Raw genomic sequence first — 25,123 nt, 5'->3', positions numbered from 1 at the left:
TCATCGTGCTTTAAAGACTGACTTTTGCTTCTACTTCCAGATTCAAATTCTCACAAATAGGATTTGACTTCAATCCACCCTTCCCCTTAGTTTGCCATGAGAACCATCTGATCCATAACAGGAAAAGAAAGCTCCAGACAGCAAGAGGGTAAGAATACAACAGTTTTTCTTATCAACTTACCTAGCATTTTGCTTACATAAGGTTCAATGTCCACATCTTGTAGATGCTGATACGTGTGCGCATGATAGAGACGCAGGGTGGAGTCCAGACGAATAGACACCCATACCCCATCACCCACCCATGCCAGCTGTCTCACTTGGCTTTCTCTTCTTGGGTGTGCATCAAATGACTTCTACAAAAGATCAAATTTTAAATTAGAAGATGAAACAAGGAAGAGTAAGAGACTTCTCTGTTACTCTCAGAATCAATACTGGCCATTTTCTTAAGTCAACTATGATCCTCTGATTTGCAAGATCACTAGCAGATAGTGTTAAGCTGAAGTTACAACTGCCATATAATGTCGATAAAGTATTAGTAAAAATGCTGATACCCTTCCTGGAGTGTGATCTCAAAGCCATAGTTTCCTACCAGTCTTAATTTACGTATCATATCCTGGCTTCTGCCTCCATTTAACCTGGTGCCTTTTTGTTATGAGGTCCTCCTGCCACAGCACACAATACATATGCCCCCAAAGCAGTTTTCTTCCTAGTTCTGTTAAGCCTTGCTCTTGCATACAAATCCACCATGCAAATTACACAAAACAATTCCACTGTTGTATGCATTCCTTCACTTTGGCTTTCCCTTATACATATATATAGTCTTCACAGAAACAGATTATCAGTTAGGTGCTTGATATTTTCAGAAGAGCTGAGTAGTCACTCTCAAATGGTCTGGCCCATGCATCAGGCCAGTTAGCAAAAGCTGAAGTATTAATTCTGCTAATGGTTCAGAAACCTTACATCCTTTCTGTACTTGAGATGTCAGGTACACACACAACACTGCAGAAACATCAGCTTACACACCTTACATAAACAAACTACTCCATAACTGGAGGGAGAGTACATCCAAGATTAACACTTACAAACCTCTGAAGTATGCAAAGACAGATTATAGAGAAGGTATGGGGTGGGTGGAGAACATAATGAGGCATGCATGTAGAGAATAGGCTGGGAGCCAGCCTTACAAGCTCTGTACTAAGGCACTTTCCAGATCCTGGCCAGCTAGAAGGGGAGAACTACCCCCAGCCCCCAAATTGGTTTAAATAAATGAGAATTGTCTCATCATGGTTTAAAGTTTTCCAAAACAATGAAAATATCTTAAGAAAATGTAATAGTCTTTCCCCAAGACAAATTTGTTTGGTTGCTTGTTTCTGTACTGATGACCAAACAACTGTTCTCTAGAGTCTGAGCTGTAGCATGTGATGGCATTAAAATCTAACAATGAATTATTTTAAACACCATTTTAACTTGCCTCTATTTTCATGGCCTTTGGTTGAACAACATAGATTTTGTTCCTGTACCCACACCAGACTTTGTCATGTACCACTGTCATGCATCTTATCGAATGATGTGGTCGGCCCAGGTCTAAGAGGTGATAGTTCGTCAAATCCCACTGACCATCTTTAAAAACAAAAGGAAAAGTTAAAAACAGGACAAAACAGGTTCCTATGAGTTGAAAAATAACTTCAAAGTACAGGCAAATATCTTAACAGTCTTATTTTTTGAAAGCACTGTAATACTCTGGATAAATCAATGCAAATTTATGGCTAGGCTCCTCATTAAAAAAACCTAGTTAGACCAACATCCCAAATGCTACTTCATTTTTAGTATAATAAGGTTGTACACTGACTCATGTTCAAAACACACCAAAACACTTTTAAAACCAGCAAATTACCTAGTGCTAAATGCTTTACTTGGACAGGCAGCAGCATACATTACAACAAGCAACTACCCACACAGCACTAGGCACTTGCTACTTGACTGAACACAAATGTTGGCCAGTGCATCAAGATTTTTTTAGAACATGCTGTAAGATCTTAAGAAAGGCACCCAAAATCTCCTAAAAACATACTAAATTTGGTCATTCAACACCAAGCAGAATTCTCCTGTAGACTGAGCTAAGCCACAGATCATCACTGACATTCACTCAAGATCCTTGAAGATTATAAACCACTGAGACTTTGAGCATACAAAATTCTCACTGAAGGACTTGGCCACAGACAATTATTAACACTAATAACAAAACAAGAAGACATGACTATTGAGCGTGACAAAAGCAGCAGAAAAGATGATGATCAAAGGCTTTATCAACAGGCTTTCCACTACTTAAGCTCAGATAGATCCCATTCTCCTTCTCAGAGTATGAAAAACCTCTAGGAATGCACCACAACAGTGCAAAATGGTACCCAAAACTGCAACTGAAATACTAGGAAGATTTCTCAAGATTCCAACCTGGAAAAAGGCCATTGGGGAATACATTTTCAAAGCACTGATTCTAAATGGCACATTTCTTCCCTAAATGCTGTTCCAACCTCACTAGTTTCAAGGTCTAATAAAATGCTTACCAACTCCTCGGTGAAATATTGCTAGTGTTCCATCAGCTAGTGCAACTAATACTATTCCTTTTACATGTCTGGGAAAAAAAGGAGGCACAAGAATATACACTATTAGACTGCATTTCTCAAACTGCAAGTTCAAAGGTATAAACATTTTAGATTTCAGCATGCTTTTCATAGTGATGTTAGCCCTAGTGTTTTGATTTCTATACTATAGCTCAAGAGAAGGGACAGTAATACGGCATCAAAATCCAGTGAAGAAAGCTTAAAATACATCTAGCTACAATGCCTGAAGAAAACACCAAGGGTGACAACCTCTGTTTTGAGCATACAACCACTAAGCGTACCAAGTATACAGCTACAGATCATTTGACCTGTAGTACTTGCAACAGACAGAAGATTCCTCTTATTTTCCTTACTCCCCAAATGTTTTCTACTGCCCCTTGAAAAATATGCATGCATTTATGGCAACTGACATTCCCAATAACTAAGGAGGAAATATAAAACTAATTTGCAAGTATTTTAACAAAGGTTGATTATGATTTACATCTTTCAGGACTTACACAATACTGAGAATAGAATCTTTAAGTTTAATGGCATGAACACATTTCCTCCAGTGCGCCACTGACGAATGAACATACAGGCTGCAAAGACAAATCAGGAGGGATTAAAAGCACTAGGAAGGGTCTACCAGACAGAAAAAAAAGACAAGCATAACCCCTATAACTGAATTCCACCAAAGGGAAAATAAGTTTTCATCTTCCACTGAAAAATATGTAAAGACTGAAAGAAAAAACTTCTAAGTAGCAAGATGGCTTTTTAGAGGCCTAAAATGTATCTCCTGTGCAGATACATCTGCAGTAAAAGGGCAGTTTATCTTCCCAGTGTAACAACATACTGAACGCTATGGGATCATGAGACCTTAATTTCTTGGGACTACAAAAACCCAAGCAAAACTTTTCTGCAGATTCAAGTGTTATCCACCAAGAAGAGCTTGCTCATCACCTACAACACTCTGAATTTTGTAATTCCTAAATGTAGCAAAGTGCACAGAGTTTTGGCTTTCTTGAGATCTTCTTACACTTAATCTTGACTCGAGACAGTTATCAGGCCTGCAGGCACAAGAAGCAAGTTTAAAGTAGTTTTTCCAAATGAACTGAATAAGATGAGCATTTTCTTACCATCCGTTCTGTGCTCCAAGCCACATTGTCGGTAAAAGGCTACTCATTTTCTGTGCTTCTTCTCTCACAAGATCTTGCTCATTTGGCAAAACGGCAACGTCTTTATATAACTCTGACTCAGTACTAAAAAAAAAGCACAGTTAAAATACATTGAATAAAGTGCACAGATTACTCAGATTATAACCTTGACATTCAATTCCTTGCTGTTAGTTTCTACACTGACTTTTGAAGGACATAAGGCATTTTACAAAACCAGTAACTGAGCAGGAAAAGTACAAGGATAAAGATGAAAGCCTCAATAACAATGAATTTCTTCCAGTTACTTATAAAACTTCCAGTTACTTTGAGAAGTTTATTTATAAAAGGAAATTCAGGTTCTATTCACGCTTGTCAATATTGTTATCCCTGGGGAATGGCAGAAGAGTCACAGCAGAGGTACATGTTAAGATAAATAAGCTGTATGATATTCTTGTGTCTGAAGAGTGAGGATTGCTGAAGATCTGAAGTACTGATTGCTTTCAAACTACTCCACTCATGTAACTACTCACAGATTGACTATTCTGAGAAAAGTAACACACATCTGAAGAACCAGTTGACTGGAAGCTATTTAGGTATCAAACAAAGAACTTAAATGGGCATCTCTAGTGCCATTCACATGAAGCCTGTGAGAGGACATGGTGACAAAATGGTACCTGTACTCAAGGGATAAGAGTTCACAGACAAACAACTGTGCACAAGTGACCCTTTCATGCAAGCAAAGTGTAGAGTGTCTTATACCAAGACTACTTATATAAACCCTCAACATACTTAACAAGGAAAAAAAAAACCCAGTAGTTATTTCATCCCTATGTTATATTCCTACACACATAGTATTTTTCTTTCTAAATACATTTTAGGAGGTATGAGGATTGAGACTGTGTACCTTGGCTGGTACACTGGAGATGCCTCTGTTGTATTCTGCACTCCCAGAGGGTCTGTAAAGACATGCTCTGTGTAGACTCCAGTTTGTGCAATATCAGCTGTGTCTTCTGTCCCTGCATTGACTTCTGTTGCTTCTGTTGCCTCCTCTGCTGTTGGAATGTTCTCATCCACTGAATTACTTTCAGTTGCAGTATCTATGGAACAAAAAAGTTGAAAAGCTTAACAGCTGTGAAATTGTTCTTATTTATTTAAGTAAGCCAGAACTAAGTGAATAGCTGTAATAACCAGATGGTCACAATCCAGATTTTATAGTTCATCTGAAAAAAAAAAATCAGATTACAAACACCCAAACTTTAGTAGGTTACACTGTGTCAACAAGTGTCAAATGCATTTTAAGTATCAACCAGTGACTCATAGTACAGATTGCCCTTTAAGTGATTAACTAGAATAGCAGTGAACAAATCCAACAACCACATACCCACTAACAATCATATCACCATACAGCTCTGAAGGGCATACGACAAATTATTAAGAATACCAGTAAAGCAAGCAGCTTCACTTAAATCTCTATTAAGACTTTACAAGATTGAAGGCATTCACATTCTCCCTAATGTTTGTCAGCAAGATCTGCACTTCAAATACTGAATAACTTAAAAGCTCTTTTTAGACCAAGTATAAGTTAAGAGTTCTCTGAAAAGTATTTTATAGAAGGCATTTTGTACACCCATTTAATGTCACCTCCCCAAAGTGTTCAGCTACAATTACGCAGTGCAAATACATCAGACTTCCTATTTCCTATTATTTGGTATTTGTTTCATGTTATCACTGCTTACAAGAAGCTGTTACATTAAATACGTACACCATTAATCTTTCACTTACACCTTATGGTGTTTGGCCATCCCTGGCACACATAAGGTTTTCATACCTGCCTGTTTATCTGTCATTGGCGAGGCACCATTTGCATCATGAGCTACAGGTGCCCCTGTAACACCCTCTGCAGTACAGCCAACCACTGTTATTCCTCCCAGCAAGCTATCTGTTTCTGCAGAGCTGTTGCTAGTCATGCTTCCACACAGAGAGGACTTGTCCACTTGACTGGGATCTGCTTCCTGAGACCCTTCTTCTCCTGCAGGATAGTCGGTTTCCCTTGCTCCTGAAAGAGATTAAACTCACATTTCTTGAAGGGATAAAGGTGACTCTATTTCCTATCTAGTCACAAACTAAGCTTCAAACTGAATGAACTCTCCAGCAACCGAGATTTAACACAGATACCTATCTACGAGCTTATTTTAGCATGATCAGCAGACACTAAAGATGCTGCCAAAGCTCACAAAGTAAAAGCATTATGTTCAATAAGCGTAAGTCAAAAACCAATAAATCCAAAAGCACAATTAGTTCTTCTCCAGAATTATAATATCCTCCTATTACACTTCCCTCAGTACACTACCCACATACACTCTCAATGTAACAAGGATTCCCTCTATAGGAAGTTCCAAGATCTGCTCCTTATCTCCAAGAGGCTGAAGAGGTCTAAAAAGCCAACATTTTTCCTTTATGTGTCAACAAGTACCAAATGCATATTTCCATACAGCACTGGCACTATTGCACGATTTAGAATACAGCAGGCAAAACAGTCTTGGTTGCTGACATCTCTCTACCTTTGAGTTAATTGAGGTCAGGAGGCAACCAAAGAGTGGAACAGAGAAATCCAACAGTTTTCCTCCACAACTAAACACTTTTTCTTGCTGTTACAGTAACATTTTACTACACCAATTACCCCATCTTTGGTCTTCCATTGCATAAGAAAATCCAAATAAGACGCAGTTAAAGAGCTAAACCATCACAGGTCTTTACCTGGTACACTGGCAATACAAAGCACGTGAGAATTGCAAACGATAAAACTGTCCAGAATATTTCCTGGTTGATTAGCATCAATAATGATAACTTTCGTAGCAGAATGTGTGCTAGTACAGATCCAAACTAGACTGGACAATTCTTCCTGATGTTTCAGCTCCTTCTGCTGGTCCTGAAGGAAAATAAAGGCAAAACAGAAGTGAAAAACAACAGGAAGGGGGACAAGAAGAGAACTATTACCTTTGTTTTTGTATGTTCTCCCGTTATCAACTACTGAATTATACATAAATGTGATACGTTAAATATCTTTAGTGCCATTGTAAAAGCTCATATAGGTACTTGTTCTCTATGTATCTGGAATATAAGACCCCTTCATATTTTATGCTTGTGTAGAAAACTATAGAAAATAATTATACTGCACAATTATACAATTAGACAAGTATAAAGCTACATAAGAACATAATTACACCAGCTACCATACTCAGTATCACCACAGATTAATGTGATGTCCCAAAGCCCTTCCAAGTTAAGGTTTGTTTTTATGTCCTTAATATAAATTCCATTCATTGCTTCTTCATGAAAACATGAAGACTAACACATGCTTAAATAATGCCAGAGACACCTAAAAGCCCTTGTTTTAAATGGCAGTCAGAACATGAACAATTCCATCACAAATGCCTTTTAAAGCTGGCAGGACTGGTATAAGAAGTGCATGATTTTGATGCAAAATTGATTTGCTCCACAGATTTGCCAGCAAGCTGGTACACAGGAAACAATCCCAGTATTTTTGTAGTTGGATTCAATAACCCAAACAACTTGGGGTGGCGACTACCCAAGAAAAATAAGCCTAATTGTAATAAGCCTGATTATCATATAACTGTAGATTAACATTTTGTAAAGATGTTTAACTATATAAACTATTCAACATGCCTTTCAGGTGACCTTACCTTGAGCTCTTGATCTAGTCTGTCTAAGCTACTTTGAGATCCTGTTTGCTGCTTGTTGCCATCTGCGTCTGCACCAGCCACATCATTGTAGAACACACTAGCACCAACCACAGACCCACCGTCTCGTGTCTTCCCTCCTGACAGGTTTACCCCTACAGCACACCACAGCTTGAAAGAAAAAGAAATACTTCACTTACATGTTCAACTTCAAAAAAGAGACACACCACTGTTAAAAATGCTTATTAATGATTATTAATCACTATATATATATATATAGTCCATTTTAAGGAATTCATTAACCTTAAAGTCATGTATATTTCTACTGAAGCTTAACTTACAATTCCCCTAGGCTTTAGAAAGAAACACCTTTATTTAAAAAAGAAAATAACTGAGGCCAAAATAAGACTATTCAAGCTATAGGGTATCTGAGTCTCTTTATCATCACTGTAAGTACACCCTACCTTCATAGAAGTATCCTTCTCATCTAAAGGTCTCAGGTAAACAGGTACAGGCAAGTTCTTCATCTTATTGTCACCCTGGCCACCATTTGCCACCTAGGAAAAAAAAGAAGGAACAGAAAGGTTTTCCTATTTAAAAGAGCTTTACAGTCTTTGGAATCAATTGATCAGACTTCGTTAAACACAATTAAGAGCTTTGCACTGTGGTTTTTATTAGAAAGACTCTTTTAACCACAAAGCACAAGCTTTTAAATTATTCTCTGTTCAAATTTCACAAAACATGAAGTTGTTACCACCACATTTGAAAACATGAGCCTTATACCTGTTTGTACTTCTGAGGTAGACTCCAGCCAAATGCTTGCACTCTACCATCCTCTTTCTGAACATGTGCTTTCACTTGGCGATACTGCTCTCTCTTCTGCTCTCTGCGTGAGGCTAAACTGGCTTCAGTTCTAGGGAAGAATCATTATTAAAGAACCTATTATTTATGCTCTTCAAAATCCTTTGTTTAATGGGAGTTGCTGTCAAACTCAATACAAGACCTCTGTGGAAGCACTGGGTTACTAAAGAGATCGCTAGTTTTTCACACATCACCTACAGAACACCAGGTTTCCTGTGGGCTATTTCTAAGAGACCTGTGAAAGACAGGCAAAACCAGAAAGTCTGTTATCAGCATCCTTAAAGACAATAAACTTGGGTTATGTACCTCCCCTAGAAGCTTTAAAAGTTGTAAGCCAAAAGTACACATTGCCAAAAAGAAGGACAGGAGGAAAAAATAATTACAGATACTTGCTAGCCTGACTCATGTTGTTCTATTTTTCCATTGAACTTAAAGTGAAAGTACCTGTACAGTTATTGCTCAGCTACACCACTTGCATATAAAAGTGTACCAAGTGCTGCCTCCTGTGCCTAAATGCACTTTAATGAAAGGCAGTGATATTTACCAAATAGAATACTACTGCCAGGTTCCCAAAGTTCTCATCCAGTAACGCTTTTCAGTCTGCACCATGTTAATTTCTTATGTATCAACACTCATTTCAGAACATTATACCTCACTTATCAGCATACTATTTATCTCAGAGGAATAAAAGAGTAAATACTTGATAAAGCATATCTAATATTATAAAAGCAAAATGTCTTACTCTTCACTGAGGAATTCAAAGGCTTTAGATTTGTCACTGGGTAATTGAGATAAGGTGCTGCTTCTTTTCTTGACTGATGGAGTAATATGTGAAGTTGGAGCATTGTATTTTACATTGACAGGAGGTTCTGGTTTCTTAGCTGTATTGCTAGATGAACTGAAGAGCCTGCTAAAGCTAGAAGAAAACAGAAAGATGGAAATTTAAGATTTGTAAGTTGCATCTAAATTTAACTATGCAGACAAAACACTGCATATGCTAGCCTGCTCAAGCCAGTTAGACTAAGAAACTGGAGCCCAACATAGCATCAGCCACCACACTCAGCAACACTCTCAAAGCATAGAAACTCATGTCAGTAAGAAAAATTCTCAAGGAATTCTTATCCCATTTGACTATAAATTTAATGGGATCTTCATCTTGAATGAGCATCTACAGGGAACCAACAAAATTAGGATGTGAGCATCACATCTGGAAAACAGTTTTATGAAGCATATTAGTTCATGCACAGAGCACTTTAAAAACCCCATTTCCCAGGCTAAAAGAGAACAGTTATCAGCAAACCACTAAATCAAAAGCATTATTTGACAGTTATTTTGTTGTGAATAACACTTTCATATTTAAAGAGCTTGAGGTTAGAATGGAGAGTTTAAACAACCATTAAGCTGGACTTCATAGAGGAAAAGGAAGCTGAAATAAATGCAATCCACACGAGCTATTCAGGTTTCTATTTTTCACCATTAAAAAGAACAATAATAAAACAATCAGAACAAGAGTCCTGGTGCATATCAGGCTAGAATAAAAAATACAGCACTTTGGCATTTAACTTCACAAAGTGCACAGCCATTCATTACGTGATGCAGCTTACGATACATTTTGTCTTCAAGAACAGCCTTACCGAGCTGGCATGCTAGGTAACAAGAGGAGAAGAGTTAAGACATCTTCATCTGCCAAAAGGTAATTAGCTAACATACAAAAATGTGCCAGCTAATTGGTGAGGGTCTTTTATTTGGTTTTGCCAGTGAGCTGCATTTCAATACTTACAACTGCCAAATGCTTGATCTCTTCTTTTCTTGCATGGCTGGATTTTCTCTCGATGCTCTACAAGAAATGAATTCCAACTTTACTGAGTAAGCATTAATTAAAAAAAGGAAAGGAACAGTGTGTAACTCTTAAAAAAAAACCAGGATAACACATCAAAAGTATCAAAGCCTGTTTCTTCCCATTGCCACTTCTTTTCTGATCAGAGCACAATATTGCAATTCTCACTATGTGAACTGGAGTAACACAGGAAACATCATCCACATTTACTTGCATCAAACACACAACTGGTGAGTGCTTTTCAGACAGAAGAGACACATTTGTGTAACACTTTGCAATGAAAACAGCTAGAAGAAAACAGCAAACCATCCTAAATTCTTCTGCCTCTTACTTCTTTAATATTTTAACCATTGCTTTTTATTTTAAAATCTCTTATTCTTCAACAAATCAGTGGAAAAAAAATATTATAAAGTCATTGTTCCTGAAGCCATAGACACAGTAACAGAGATAGGAGAGGATTTCTACAGCAGATAAAGAGCTATAGAAAAGCAAGCCATGTCTGCTTGGGAATATGTATTCTTCCTCTCAGACTCAAATGGCTCACAGGGATTGAGGACAATAGAAAAATCAAATGCCATTGTTCTGCCTGACAGCAGGCGGCACCAAATGACAGAGTTACCTCTGGACATGCCGGATGTGTCAAGAACGAGCTGGGCTGAGCTCCAAATCAGAACACTTTTTCTTTGAAAATCATACCTTCCAGACAACTCAATATTCAGGATGCAAATTAGACCAAATGACCATCTTCACTGTTTATATTTAATACACCTTGCACACTTTTAAAGCTGTTTAAGATAAGTCCTTACAAATGGATTACACTCAGTCTGAAGACTGTATGTTATTCCTGTTTTGACAGCTGGGCTCACTGCTTTAAGATGTGCATGCACACACACATCAATTTTTCCTGCCCACCAAATTAATCTTATTTACAATTACCAAGTTCTGTAAATGTTCCAGAGTACACACATTTCTTCAAGGGATGCTTACTGCACATCATACAAAGTAACACATCTTCACCGAGGTCTCACCAAGAACCTATTTAGACAATGTTAAATTACATGCCCATAACTTAGATTCATAGAATAGTTAGGGTTGGAAAGGACCTTAAGATCATTCAGTTCCAACCCCCTGCCATGGGCAGGGATGCCTCACACTAGACCGTGTTACCTGAGGTTCTGTCCAAGCTGGCCTTGAACACTGCCAGGGATGGCGCATTTACCACTTCTTTGGGCAGCCTGTTCCAGTGCCTCACCACCCTCACAGTAAAGAGCTTCTTCCTTACATCTAACTTGAACATCCCCTGTTTAAGTTTGAACCCATCACCCCTTGTCCTATCACTACAGTCCCTGATGAAGAGTCCCTCTCCAGCATCCTTGTAGGCCCACTCAGGTATTGGAAGGCTGCTATGAGTTTTAAACTTAACACCAAAGTTGTTCATGGGCATATGGGGACACAAGGCCTCAAAACCTATTGACCAGATCACTCTGCAGCTAAAAAAAAATATAAATCAAAAGTCTGTAAAATCCAAGGAGCTCTAGGAAGAACCTTTTACCTTATCATCTCAGTCCATCGGACAGCTTCCTGAAGCTCCATCAACCTCTCCTTATACTGATTTCTTTCCATCAGAACACGGGCCATTTCAACACGAGTAAAACGCTTCCGCTGAGCAGTGGGGACATCACTCTGAACACACAAAAAAACAAACATAGGACAAACAAAGGAGCACAGTAGGGCCTTGCAGAGTCAGCCTCTGCGTTCCAGTAAGAGTCAGTTTAGGGCACATCTCCAGATTCCAAATCATCTGGGGCTTTGTAAAACTGACTTGCTTTTACCTTCCTCTCCTCCCATCCTTTGTATGTAGCATAATCTGAATAAAAACAGCTCAACATAAATAACATAACAATAATGGGCAGAGAGGAAGGAAAGAAAACTAGACATGGTGTGTTTGAAGTTTACTTGTGCTCTTTAGATCTTCTATCTTTTCTATACATGGAGGAAGTTCACTACTGATTAAGCAGTGAAGTTTAGCAGCACTCAACGCATGTGAGCTTATGATGTCCCATTGTGAATTATAAATACAAAACCCCACATAGACACATACACCTACATCATCATCCTCTTTAGCTTTCTGTCTTGCCTCCTCTGCTTCTGCACGAGCTCTAAATACAAAATGAAAGATAGCTGCATTAGATACCACAGTGGGGGTTTTTTAATCTGTCTTCTTCACAACCATGGCATTAAACTTACTTCCTCAGCTCTTCTTCCAGTTCCTTATTCTTCTCTTCAAGCTTTTGTTTTGCTTGTTTTACAGCCTCCAATTCACCTTGTAGTACATCCTTCTCGCAGGTCAACTCATCCACCTTTGCTATCAAATCATTCTTCACTACATTCAGTGCATTTCTACACAAACATTTAAAATACACCATTACAAGGATGACTGTGGACTCACAGTAAAGCTTCAGCCTGATTTTGTTCTTGAAGACCTGCAGCTTCTTACGCAGAGCTGCTGCAAAAAGTACAGCTTTCTAAACCAGGTCAAACTCTCCCCCCAAATCTCAAATGCCCAAACACATTCACAACTCTGTATTAGAAAAAAAAAGGACAGATAAATCAGAACAGTTTGCTTAGAGGTTCCTCAACAGTGCTCCAATGTATTAGCTTCTGCAGTTACAGCTGTAACTGTACAGGGAGTGGATCACACTAGGGCATAGCACTGCATTTCTTTTAGCAGTAACAAAAAGCAGCTTTTGCTTCTTAGATCCTTGATTTCCAGAAGAATACCGGAATTCTAGAAGGATTAAGCTATATATTTAGCCAGATAGACCTGCAGACTCAAAATACTTGTAGCACCACTACTCTTGGAACTGAAAGTACATTTGTATAACTTCCATTTTCTGTGTATGAAGATATTAAAGATAGAACAAAATACAACAGAGAAGGCCAGGATTTTTTTACATACTATATTCTCACTTACTTTGTCTCCAACAGCTGAGTGTTCTCCAAAATAAGGTTTTCAACCTCACGACCCATTCCTTTTTAAAGGAAACAAACACATGAAATTAGCAGATAAAATGGATGCTTTTATAAAACCTATGTTTTGCCGCTGTCTAAAACCAGCTGAATTTTACGTATGACAAGTTTGTCAGTAAAGTTGTGAGCTATCTGAAGTTTCAGGACTGACCTACCTTCTACAATTAGCTTTTCCCTCCACCTTCTTCCCAGTCTGACTTCAGTTAAAGCTTAAAGGCAACCCTGGCTAGCCACAGACTAGTGCCTAGTGCTGCCTCCACCTACTCTATCCATTTTGAAGATTACAGTACTACTAAATCAAAACAACCACAGCATTACTGAGAAGTATCAGCACACAAAGCTAGGTTTAAAATGCTCAACTGTCTTTTATACCATGTTAAACACAAAAGTATACCAGTTACAGACACAAGACATGCTGAATTATAAAGCCCAGATTGTAAAAGCCCTGCAGATGTCCCCAGAGCAAATGATACCTTACCAAAGAAATTATGGTCTTTAAAGCCCATGCATTCCATGTAGAGCAAAAACAAGAACAAGAAACAGTTCATGTAAGGTGTAGTATGAGCGAAGAGCAAATAGAAGATTTAGACTTATGAAGAGTGAATTAAAACAAAGGCACTACCAAAGAAATCAAAGGGCAATGGGATGTGGTTGGAAGCAGGATTTATACAAGAGACAGATGTTAAAGTTTGTCACAACCATTTCTACTGGTTAGACTCTTAAAAAAACCAGTAACCTAAGAAAAGTCTAGCTCATTTTCTGCAAAATCATTTAGAAGCCCAGTACTTGGAAGAAATGCGAAGCCATTCAGTAAGTTTCAAATCAAAATGCTACTATGGAAAACCAATTTTTCACCCTCCTGTTTGCATGCCTAAAATCAGACAATTTGCAGGCTTTAAAGAAAAAAATATATACAAAAAAAAAAAACAGATACAAACTTCCAGGCAAAAAAAATTAATTATTTTACATCTTGCACAGCAAAAATAATCACTACACTGATAACAACAGGAATGATGCTGATTCAATATTACCTAATGGAAAAGTTAAGTTAATGATGGAAGCCTTTTAAATTACTCTATGAGCACAGCCTTGCAAGTAAGTTTGCTAACAGATGACTTGGATATTTGGACAACAAAAAAGGGTATCTAAACATAGACATGCAAGCCAAAGTTCCCGCTTTTGGAATTCCTCTCTCTGAGTTTTGGATTTAAATTACATTTAACAGTGAAGGAACTTGGATCAGCTATTGCTATTTTACCAATATCTGGATAAATCCTCCGCACTACACTCATCAAGAGGTTTTTATTCAAGTGGTTATTGCTTTTTAAATGTTTCCAGTATTCACAGATAAAAGCACCTGGGATCACTTCCCACCAGGTTTCAACCCCCTTTATAATGCAAGAACAAAAATTAGAAAGCCAGAGTGCAAAGGCAAAAAAAATATGTTACCAAGCAGGGAAAAAAAATGCAGAGAATGTATTTGATGAGCGCAGCAGCCAAGAACAGCCTAACTGCAGAAGCAACAGGTTTCAGAGAACTTGTGTTAAGAAAGAAGCATACACACCAGAATATTCCCCTGGGTATGCAGCCCAAGAGAAAACAGATTAGAGAATCCCAATTAACTACTTGGACAGAACTCCAAACTGAAGTTTAATGCTTTCTTAGAACAGATCACAACACACTGGTTAACCTGGTTGTAGATGGGGCTCTTAAGTAATAGAGAGTAATCTGGACTATGGTTGTGCTCAGAGTGAAATGATGATTGTACAGTAAAACTTTTAGACCAACACATTCTACGTTACAAATGCAGTTACAACCATGTGCTCATTTTGCACACACTGTAGTAGCTTAATGGCAAAGTAGCCAGTGACAACATTTTGATAGGTTACACTAAAAAAGTGGAAAACACAGCATTTATTATCAAGAAGTCCTGACAGTAATTCTATATACAATTAATCACATGGCTAATGGATGAAGTTAGTATTTCTCCAGTATCCGCATTTTTGCATGCAGAATGTGTTATTAGTTGCCCATGTGACAACAGAGTGCAAGAGGTTTTGATTAAGTATGTTCCAACAAGGACGTGATGGTCCTCACTGCTCAAGCCAGCAGAGTGACAAAGAAAAGCCATCTCAGACTGGAGATAGGCCCATTACTCCCATACTTTGCAGAAACATCACCTGGTTGATGTAAAGTAAGCTTCTGGTGGAACACTGAATAACCAGAAACCCAGATTGCATACACAACAGTTCTAAGTAATACTATTGACAATCTGTATTTCTGCTGCGTCAGGTAACAGAAGCAAATGGCTGATTTTCTGTACACAACCCATTTCTAAAACACACAAAGGTTGCATTTGCATTTCATGCATTCCATAGTACCAGCTTTCATCATCTCAAAATAAGGTCTGAACATCAATATGGTCAGAAATACCTTGTCATGTTGTTTACAGAAAGATGCTTTTCATGACCTTTTTGCTCCTGATCAACTCATATTCCCAAAACTTATATTTTGTTCAGTCAGCACACAAGTAGCAGGGGTAAAAGTGTGGGTTTCCCCTCCCCTTACAGTTAATGGATGGCTTGATGCTCAAATTACCACAATGGCATTCTGCTGCAATCCTCTCTTACAAGTTAAATTCCATGGAGAGGTGATAAAGCCAGGCCATTAAAGACTGGGCACAATCTGCATTAAACTACTTAAAACCAGTTCAAGACAGACATCCTTGCTTGAGATAAAAACCCTTGTGTCAGAGAACTGAGGAAAAACTGAAACAGAGAATACCACAAAGAAGTGCCCCAAAAGATTAAGGCTGATATCATTATATTGAAAGAAAGAACAAACACTTTCTCCTGCTATTCTGCATTCCAATGACCATCTTAAGATGATACTCAAATGATTTTCATGCAAATGAATCCTAACAGTAAATCCAGCAAGGACAATTAAGCACTCCACTAACAAGAAAAGTTCCTGTAAGCTGCATCTTTAAATAACCTTTCTTACCCAGTAAATCTGCACCTTCATCCACATCTCCAATTAGGCCAGAACCAGCAGATGACAGCTCTTCAAAGAGTGACTCTGTGTTACGATCAAATGCTTTGTTCTCTATGCCTTTGGTAGGAGTGCTATTCAAAGAATTAGAACAAGACATCAAAAAGCAGAAGGAAAACATTCCCACAATGAAGAAAGCTCCATCTCTGGTTTTACCAGTTCATTTGTTACCTCCCAAAAAAAAATCCAGAAGTAAAATTCTCATGAGCTTTCAGTTGGCTGAGTCCTAGATTCTATTTTCAATTATTACTTTGGCAACAGGATCCCAAACTTGAGGTAGCTGCTGATATTGAGCTGCTCAGGAGTTTAATAAATTAGAGCGTATCACCTTTAGGCATACAGAAATTCAGCCCTGTCAGGACTTAAGTCAGCCCAAATGCCTGAAGAACGAACAGCTCAGCCAAACTGAAGGTCATTTAATATAACAAGAATGCAAGAGAACCAAACAGAGATCAAATATTCCTCTGTTCAAAAAAGGGGCTCCTTTCACACAACAATTTTATGCCATTAACCTTCAACATACAAGGTGATTTCTCCCTATCTCATCACAGGAGTGAAATACGCAGACACATAATGGATTTGAAGGACCTGGGGCTAGACCCTACATTTTTTCCAGGCTTGCCTAAAAGATCAGGCATCCCACACACACTATTCAAACAGTATTTGTGCATTTATTTCATGGGGCTTAGAGCTTAGGAAATAAATGTCATACTTCACAAGGAAAAGCCTGCAAGGAAGCAGACTCAGGCAAATGCATTCTGCTAACACTGGGATCCCTCCATCAGAATCTGATGAATAAATGCCGTAACCTTGTAAAGTCAACCATAAATCCAGATTTTAAAGATATGGGTGAAAACACAAGGGCCCAGCTTGGAAACTGCTAGTACCTTGAAACCTGCATCTACTGAGAAAAGGCCTTTTAGTTAGACCCTTTGCTTGAAATACAGAAAGAATATGTAAACATTCTTAAGTGAGCTGTAATATGAAATACCCTCAGGTGTAGCAAGAAAATAAAGAACTGCTGCTGTAGTTAAAAACTCAGAAGGAATTTGGGGAACTAAGGCCATAGAGGGGGGAGATTCATTATATAAAGCATGATCTCATGCTGGTAAAGCTTCTAAACAAGTCATAAGTTCAAAACTGAAGTCTGGTACCTTCTAAAATTGGTCTTCCTACTCACATCATAACACATAACTCACCTAGAACCCTTATATCCGCTGAGATCTTTATCCATATCCAACTCAGGAGTTGATTCAATGATTGCCTGAACTTCAGATTTTTCTTCATTTTCATTTCCACCTAGGGAAAAGCAAGTGGTACATCTCCATAAACAAGATCACCATCACTTAATGGCATTATCTGCATGCAGTTGTTACTAATCTATCACCAACTTAGTAAACTACTGTTCAAAGACTTATCAAGGGAATTAATTAAGACCTACAGATTTTGAGAGTGCAGACAATGGAATTTCTAAGTATCTCCTGAATTTACCGTACGTCATCCAATGCCAGTTATTTCCCACTATGTCTGCAACTGAAACCAAGCAGATGTCTATCATCTCATGAATCTCTATGTCTAGATGAATGTCACTTCTGTTGTTTACAAGGAAATGTCATAAATGATTCTTATTCTAGAAAAATAAAGGCTAAAGCTACCCATAAACAACAGACCTGTATCTCTTACCAAAACTCTGTATTCCTAAAACCAGAGTCAAAAATGATTTCTCATTTGTGACACAATAATGAAGGTATTTTGTAACAGACTAAATGAGGTCCTTAGTAAACATACACTAAAGAGTTAAAGCAGCTCACCAGTGGACACGTTTCTTGTCTCCTGAGCTACCTGTACTTCAATATTCTTGCCTATGTCCAGCTTCTCATTTGGCATATCTGCACCCTTTGCAAGCCCTTCAACATCTTCCTTCTGAGGAGTTTCAGCAGGCAGTACAGGTACATCTGAAGCAGCTGTGGATGCTGGAGTAGTAGCTTTTGAGGCTGCTTGGCTAACATCAGAGAGCTCATCCTAAAATACAGCAATTGCCATTAAAAAATTAACTCAAAGAATTATTAGAAGAGTTTGGCACATAAACTGAAGAACAAATACCAAAATTATTGTATTTTACTAAAGAATATGCAAATGCAAAGAAACAGGAATGGGAAGAATAAGCCAGTACTGCCAGATTCATCTTCAGACTATGGCTGTTTCACTTATCTTAGGGAGGTTATAGCCGCACAAAACATGCCCTTGTTTTTAATGCTAATGTTTGACCTCAGCTGATAATAATAGTCACAACTTTATGGTGGTTTTCTGGTAAAGTCTCCTAGACAACAGGCAGTACTCCCATATTAGTAATCCTCCTAGCTGCACAATGAACTGCTCAATCTTCCCTAAAGCTTGTATCACATCAATTCTGCTAAATGTGCATGATACCTTCAAACATTATCTTAAAAGCAATCACTAAAGCACTGATGCAGAGCAATGACTTTACTGATATACATGTATAGTATTGGCATTCAGACTGTTTTTACATGCTTCCCAATCTTAACTGTAAGCCCTGGATGACACTGGAAAGGAGACAGTGAACTGCAGTGACTGCTTGTCTGGCTGAATTCAGATCAACTGTAGCATATTGGTAAACAGCTCCTCCTTAGAAGCCAATTACTGGCAACAGTCTACATGCCAGTGACAGTGCATCAAGAGCCACAAGTCTGGCTATTAATCAAGCTCCTGGACTCACAATTATGACCATTACTCAGACAGGGTTTCATCAGGCACTGTGCTCAAGGGGAGGTGACTGTGTTTGACATAACTAGAAGCTACTACCTGATATTACTAACAGCCCTCTTCTGCAGCTTGTCTCCTCTCATTCACATTTTACCCCCCATTCAGGACCAGAGCCACACCAGCATGCAGAGGTCTTGATTATGACTTAAACAGACATAACATCAAATGAGTTCACTGAAGATATGAAAAAAATTAGTCTGTTTAGGCCAGTATTTTCTAGCATACAGAGTTAGGGGAATCTCCTTGGTAAAGATCAAGGTGAAACAAAGAGGCTGCTAAGCACAAAGTGAAGGCACGATGGTAATTTTTGATGACAGGTTCTTTTAGGGGCTTGTTTGGGAACTGGAGGTGAATGCAAAGCTCCCAGACAAGTCTGTGACATTTAAAGAGAATATATCTGTTAGCTCAGGAAACCTGAACTTGGCAGGAATGAAGCAAGTTTAGCTTTTATGAAGCACAAATTCATCATGCTGCCAGCATCCCTTTTTGAAAAGGAAGGGAAACTGAATTTTAAGGTTATTTAAAAGAAAATAAGGTAAGACCTGCATACAGACACACATTCCCCCATTTGTACGCAGTATAAGATTACCAAGAATTATAACCTCAAAACATTTACCTTTGGAACTTCCTGGAAAGATAAGGTTTTCACTCAGGGGGTAGACAGGAAAACACACATTTATGTTTATCACCATCAATATAAAAGCTTTTATCCTATAATGGCATCCCCACATGGAATTTGCAAGCCCTAGACACAAAATTCAGCATTTCAAAACCTGCCTACCAGTTACTTTCAGGTTTCATCCTTTTTTAGTAAAATACAAGAAGCACAATTAATAGTATTTGATATTCTGACAAAATTATTCAAAAATACAGTCAAATAACAGACGCCCCTAAATGCATCTCTCAATGTGTCCCTTTAAGACAAAAAAGGAAGGAAAGCTACACAATTTACTCAATTGCCTCTTGAGTTGGTGAAGTTCAGCCACTGGATAATGATTCACACTTCAGCAAGCAGATACAGGAGGAAGGAAATGCTACCCCTCACCAAGGGACTCCAGAGCTCACACAAACAAGGAATAAAACCTCAGCGGAGCTGTTGGCTCTGTTCAAACATTTCTACATCTTTGTATTCCAAAAGCATCCACTAACTGATGCAGCACAGACTGATCACCGACTTCCAACACAAAGCTCAAGAAAAACAGCTTGATAGCACAAGAGAAATCAGCAAAGAGAATGGTCTTTTCCTTATGGGAATTTCAAATAATCCCATCTATTTTACATTCCTGACTTTACTGCATTTTTTATTTTGTTAGCTAACTCTTGGAAACTGCTGATTAAACAATCATGAATGTTTGTTCTACAACTAATGAAAATGAAACAATTCCATTAAGTGACAATCAATTAATCAAAATACCTCAAAGCCTAAGCATCTGAAAGTCACTGCTATGTTGGCTTAGCAAATTGGACTTTTTTGGCCATGTTGCCAAAAGACTTTGCCTGCAAAAAGACAATTAGTTTAGAAATTAGATAATTAAATTTGAAGCAGCAGCTCATCTGCAATACTTTGCAGAAATAAGCAGAAGAGAATGAATGGTAGCTAACTGTATTGTTGTCTTAAAACGATATCCAGCAATATCACTACTATACGAGCTACAGAGTACTCGGTCTTTTCCGTCTGAGTTTCTCCTGACACCTTCTCTTTGTGATACTTTTAGAAGAGACACCATTAATTAAATGTTCATGCATGAAAGCAAAACAGATGCCCCAAAGCAGCAGAATCTTGCTTGTGCCTTACACTTCACGTTGAAAGCATTCAGAGGAAATGAAAGTATTAGGAGAAGAAAGTTTCAAATCCTGGTTATGACTTCAGAAGTACTTTACATTCATCTAAAACCAAAGATGCTGCTTTGGACCTTATCAACTTACCCTAACTAGGTTTGAAAGATTACAGTCTGTGCTGTGAATTCTCTTAGCAGCGCATTATCTTTAAAACTACATCAAGAAACCTATTTTGACAATACATAGTAACCAATATAATTTTCTCAGGGGACAGGATAGGATCAGAGAATTCCCTTTATACTTTATCTCCTACTCTGAAGCTGTATTTCAGTCAGCTCTTGTGAAGTCTGTCAATCTATTGATGTTAACTGGTGTAGGACAAGTTTAAGATACAAAAATGGTCCGAGCCGAGAGCTTAACTGACAGATTTTTTGATCCAAACTCCTTTTTATTACTTTGATATGGTTATAATTAACCATTATTTATACTTCAGATTATCTCCATATGACCTTTAGGAGCAAAAAACCCTGGGTTCCAATGATTTGTGGTTAGCTTTTTAATTCTTATCAGTTTAATATTTCCCTGGTAGGTATGAAGTTCACTTAGGAGGAAATTCCCCTCAGCTGACTGCCTTTTCCAAATTAACAGTACATTCATAGTCTTCCAAAGAAAAAAACACCTCATTGACATAAATATATGGGGAGACTCTACACATTGTGAGGTTGTTCACCACCCTGCAGCTCCCTCCTCCTGCTGTGTTTTAGTGCACCCTAGTCCTGACTGCCAGATTCATCACACTCTGACACCACTCCCCCATTTTTCCATGTCTGCAGCTTGTTCTATGCCACCCGCTCACTGTTGGAACACTGAACAATTGCAGGAATTATGGCCAAGCTACATGTAAGGGAAATCATAATCACTGCCTAATTTAGGAAAGTTAGGTCATTCTCAGCTCTGTGGTATACCTACGCTCTATGCCTGATAGTAACAGAGGCTGCTTTAAGAGTACTGCCTGCATAGTAATCAAAGCTTTCCTTCTAAAACAGTATTAAACCAACAGACCTGTTTACAACTATCTAGTTACATATCTAATGTGTAAAGAACAAGTGACTGACCTTTTGGAAAGGTTCCTTAGAAAGAAAAAACCCACTCCTATGAGTAAGAGAAGTAGCCTGTATTACCACTCACTTGGAACACGCAACCCATGCTCTGTTTCTTCCAGTAAGTTCCTTCAAAGCTCATTTGAGTAAGCAACATATCTGGCTCATACAAAAGTGATTTAGGGTTTTCCAAGCTCCCCTTCGATTTGCTTTCTTTCCCCACCAACAACCTATAACCTGTTCATGAGAGCTTCTCCGAGCACATAAGGCAGCCAAGCTGAATGCTCACCTTCAGGCTTGTGTGGGACCGTGGCTGGCTTAGCTCATGGAATTTCCAGTGCTCTGACCCAGGCGTTTCCCCCGCTTCTCTCTGTGTGTCAGGCGTAAGCAGTGCATCTCCTGGAGGTAATGGGAAGATGCCCAGTGATATAGGACGCTCCTTTCTGTTTGAAAGAGAGAGACAGGTTTCATCAGCCATTTCAGATATCACACTATTGGTTCTCCTGTACACCTCTGAAACCAGCTGGGAAGTGGTAAAATTATAGGTTCAAACATTCATACACTGTGCTCTATTAAATACACAATGTACAAACTGAACGCTACTACAGCATTATTTCACATCATCTGATTGCAAAGAGTCTATTCCAGTCTATTCCAGATAGCAGTTATTGATTGTACTGTAGCTAACCTATAGTAAATAAAAGTTTTACAGAACTGCAATACAAAGAGGAGCATAAGATGAAACTGCTTCCTTATTTCAAATTACGGTTTTTAGCAGCCACTCTTAAAAACAGCATTTTGCACATTTTATGCAAGATACAATACCACATAACTGCTACAACAGGCAACAGCTAAATCCTTAACTGAAGCATTTGCTGAAGTTATAAAAAATCAGCCTGAAGTCCAACTCTTCTCAAAATGTATGGTATTTTTCTCCTGAAGATCATAGGAATTACATGGACTTGTATAACTGAAAACAACTGGATCAAGGAATTACAGATGTTAAAAACTAGTGCAGCCAAAAACTGTGCAGTCTTAACACTCTCACTTCACCCTAAAGCTACACAAAAGCTTGTGTTAGTAAGGCAAATTACTTCATCTCAACTCTTCACCATCTCTGCTACCTTTATCACTTCCATATAGCAAATAATGTTTGGAAATTCCAAAGCTTCATATATTAACCCTCTAAAAAAGAATATCCCCAAGTCAATCCTGCCATCAGCAGCGTGACCAGTGAACAAAAGGATTAATTCTTCCTGCTAGCAAGAGACAAAAACAGTGTGCAGAATGCAATTCAGAGGATGCTACAGCCAGCCCTGAAAAGGAAAAATACCAGCCAGGCATAGAATTGAGATAAAGCAAATTATTTGTTCAGTCAGAACAATGAAACACAGAAGGACGGACTGTAATCAACTAGCACAGCTCTAAGGATACTGAAGACAAAGATAAAAATGTGCACAAGTGATGGCAAAAAATTATGCTTGAGAAAACATTGCTTGTAAGTACCCTGCAGAGATAATCCAAAGTATTAAGATATGTGAAATCTCGCATTTCAGCATCATAAAAGGCAAACCCCAACCACATATACTTTCTTTTGCAAGGCTTTTCATGAATGAAACACAACCTAGGTAGAATTCTGTGCAGAATTAGTACCTGCATATAAATTAAATGCAAAAACATTACAGGGGATACTGAAAAGCAAAAATTCCTATAAATTTCATTGGGTTTGGGGTTTTTTTTCCTGTTACATAAAAGAAAAGGTAGCCAAGAACAGACTGTATTTAGCAATTAAGCCATAAACTCCTTTTGTTAATTTTACATCGCCAAGAAAACAATGTTCAAAGAGCAAAACAATTTTAATTGTGTGAACCTTTCCAGTACAGGTATAACAAAGATGCTCCTTGTCACAAAAATCTTTGCAACTAAATCTCACATCACATATATCTTGGCCTTTCATAAATATCATTTCAAGTTAGGTCACTAATTTGGAGGTGGGTTAGCAAAGTAAAGCAAGATCAGTCAGGATTAGAAAATAAAAAGCATCAGATACTGCTCGGCACCTGCAAACTAAGTGTGCCGACAAGTCATTATGAAAAACAGCCACAGAACTGAAGAGAATCTGATTCCAAGGGTTCCTGCTATTGTAACAGGTTCAGCTTTTCTTCAGGTTTCCCACCACTCTAATGTGTGTGGGGAACAAAAGACACGCCACACAAGCTTAGATTATGTCAAAAGACAGGCTGAAACCCTTTCATTGGTTAAGGAATCCAGCAACAAGAGGAGGAAAAAGCTGCCCTTCAGGGGCAGAGAAAGCCGGTGATAAAGCCTACATTGTGCATTCGCCCTGGGAAACGCCTCCCAGAGCAATGGTTCAGAGCAGGCAGATTTGCTTACTTGCAGGATATGCCACAAAGCCCATCTTCTTTGTGGTCTTCAGAAGAGAGAATTTTAACAAAATGAGTCACAAAAAACACATTCACAACTGACATTTGCCTTTTTTATGGAAGAGTTTTAAATCAATTTTATACTGAACATATTTTGATGTGCTAGAATGTAGTTCAGGTGCACTGCAAGGCAATGGAGTAAATGAAATTTGAAAGGGGGGGGGTAATTTAGGAATGAATGTTATTATTCGTGTGTCTGCATTAGAAGAAATTACCCAATTCAACTGAAGCAATTTCAACTTATTTCCCTGGTTGCTGGCCGGGAAGCAAAGAACCCCTTCTACTTCCCCAGTGTCCAAGAAACACCTTGAAATACAGCAGCGAGCAGGAGGCAGGCACATGTTTTTAAAGTCTAAACTAATATTCTGAAGTGAGGTATTGAAGCATTTAGGATAAGCAAACAGATGGTGTGTTATAAAATCTGAAAAACAGAAACAATTCTTCTTCAATTAGATTCCTTCATCATGTATTTTTATCTTTTTTAAATGAAGACTAAGGAACTGCAGCCCAATTCCTGCAATTCCTAAAAGCAATTACTAAGGGCGGGAAAAAGCACTGCTTCCCCAAGCCCCTCAAACCCATTAAATATTCTCTAGGGAAACAAAAGCACATTGCAAAAACCCTATTTCTTAAGCCATCTGCTTGTTTCAATATAAAGTCTAATAAAAGTTACTGAAGCTCAATATTTTGCTTTGCTTTTTTAGAGTTGGTGGTTATCTGTTTCGGGTTTGGATTTTCCCCCCTCCTTTTAAGCAAACACAGCCTTACTAACTAGATCTATA

General features: G+C 38.3%; 1 protein-coding gene across 9 annotated transcripts in view; it reads right to left on the bottom strand.

The window, feature by feature from the left end:
* The window catches only part of SPAG9 (sperm associated antigen 9), a 63,986-nt gene that overhangs the window by 10,117 nt on the left and 28,746 nt on the right, over nucleotides 1-25,123 (bottom strand). For 7 of the 9 annotated variants that reach the window (XM_061377003.1, XM_061377008.1, XM_061377005.1 and 4 more), the window contains 21 exons: nucleotides 22,187-22,340; nucleotides 18,046-18,256; nucleotides 17,434-17,533; nucleotides 16,187-16,308; nucleotides 13,128-13,185; nucleotides 12,401-12,553; nucleotides 12,261-12,312; nucleotides 11,706-11,836; nucleotides 10,097-10,153; nucleotides 9,059-9,232; nucleotides 8,239-8,368; nucleotides 7,920-8,012; nucleotides 7,459-7,626; nucleotides 6,512-6,683; nucleotides 5,583-5,810; nucleotides 4,659-4,851; nucleotides 3,737-3,859; nucleotides 3,119-3,199; nucleotides 2,565-2,632; nucleotides 1,472-1,620; nucleotides 182-353 (listed from right to left, as the gene is read on the bottom strand). In XM_061377003.1, coding sequence (XP_061232987.1) covers nucleotides 182-353; nucleotides 1,472-1,620; nucleotides 2,565-2,632; nucleotides 3,119-3,199; nucleotides 3,737-3,859; nucleotides 4,659-4,851; nucleotides 5,583-5,810; nucleotides 6,512-6,683; nucleotides 7,459-7,626; nucleotides 7,920-8,012; nucleotides 8,239-8,368; nucleotides 9,059-9,232; nucleotides 10,097-10,153; nucleotides 11,706-11,836; nucleotides 12,261-12,312; nucleotides 12,401-12,553; nucleotides 13,128-13,185; nucleotides 16,187-16,308; nucleotides 17,434-17,533; nucleotides 18,046-18,256; nucleotides 22,187-22,340 — 2,789 coding nt within the window. Of the gene's footprint in view, nucleotides 1-181; nucleotides 354-1,471; nucleotides 1,621-2,564; nucleotides 2,633-3,118; nucleotides 3,200-3,736; nucleotides 3,860-4,658; nucleotides 4,852-5,582; nucleotides 5,811-6,511; nucleotides 6,684-7,458; nucleotides 7,627-7,919; nucleotides 8,013-8,238; nucleotides 8,369-9,058; nucleotides 9,233-10,096; nucleotides 10,154-11,705; nucleotides 11,837-12,260; nucleotides 12,313-12,400; nucleotides 12,554-13,127; nucleotides 13,186-16,186; nucleotides 16,309-17,433; nucleotides 17,534-18,045; nucleotides 18,257-22,186; nucleotides 22,341-25,123 lie in introns of those variants that run through there. The other 2 variants (XM_061377004.1, XM_061377012.1) reach the window with 2 other exon arrangements.

Source organism: Neopsephotus bourkii, unplaced genomic scaffold (genome assembly GCF_033783945.1).
Source record: "Neopsephotus bourkii isolate Nb327-2 ecotype Australia unplaced genomic scaffold, CSIRO-AGI_Nbou_v1 NB_1749, whole genome shotgun sequence".
Taxonomy (NCBI): domain Eukaryota; kingdom Metazoa; phylum Chordata; class Aves; order Psittaciformes; family Psittacidae; genus Neopsephotus; species Neopsephotus bourkii.
The sequence above is the reverse complement of the archived record's forward strand: the minus strand, read 5'-3'. Positions and strand labels throughout refer to the sequence as shown.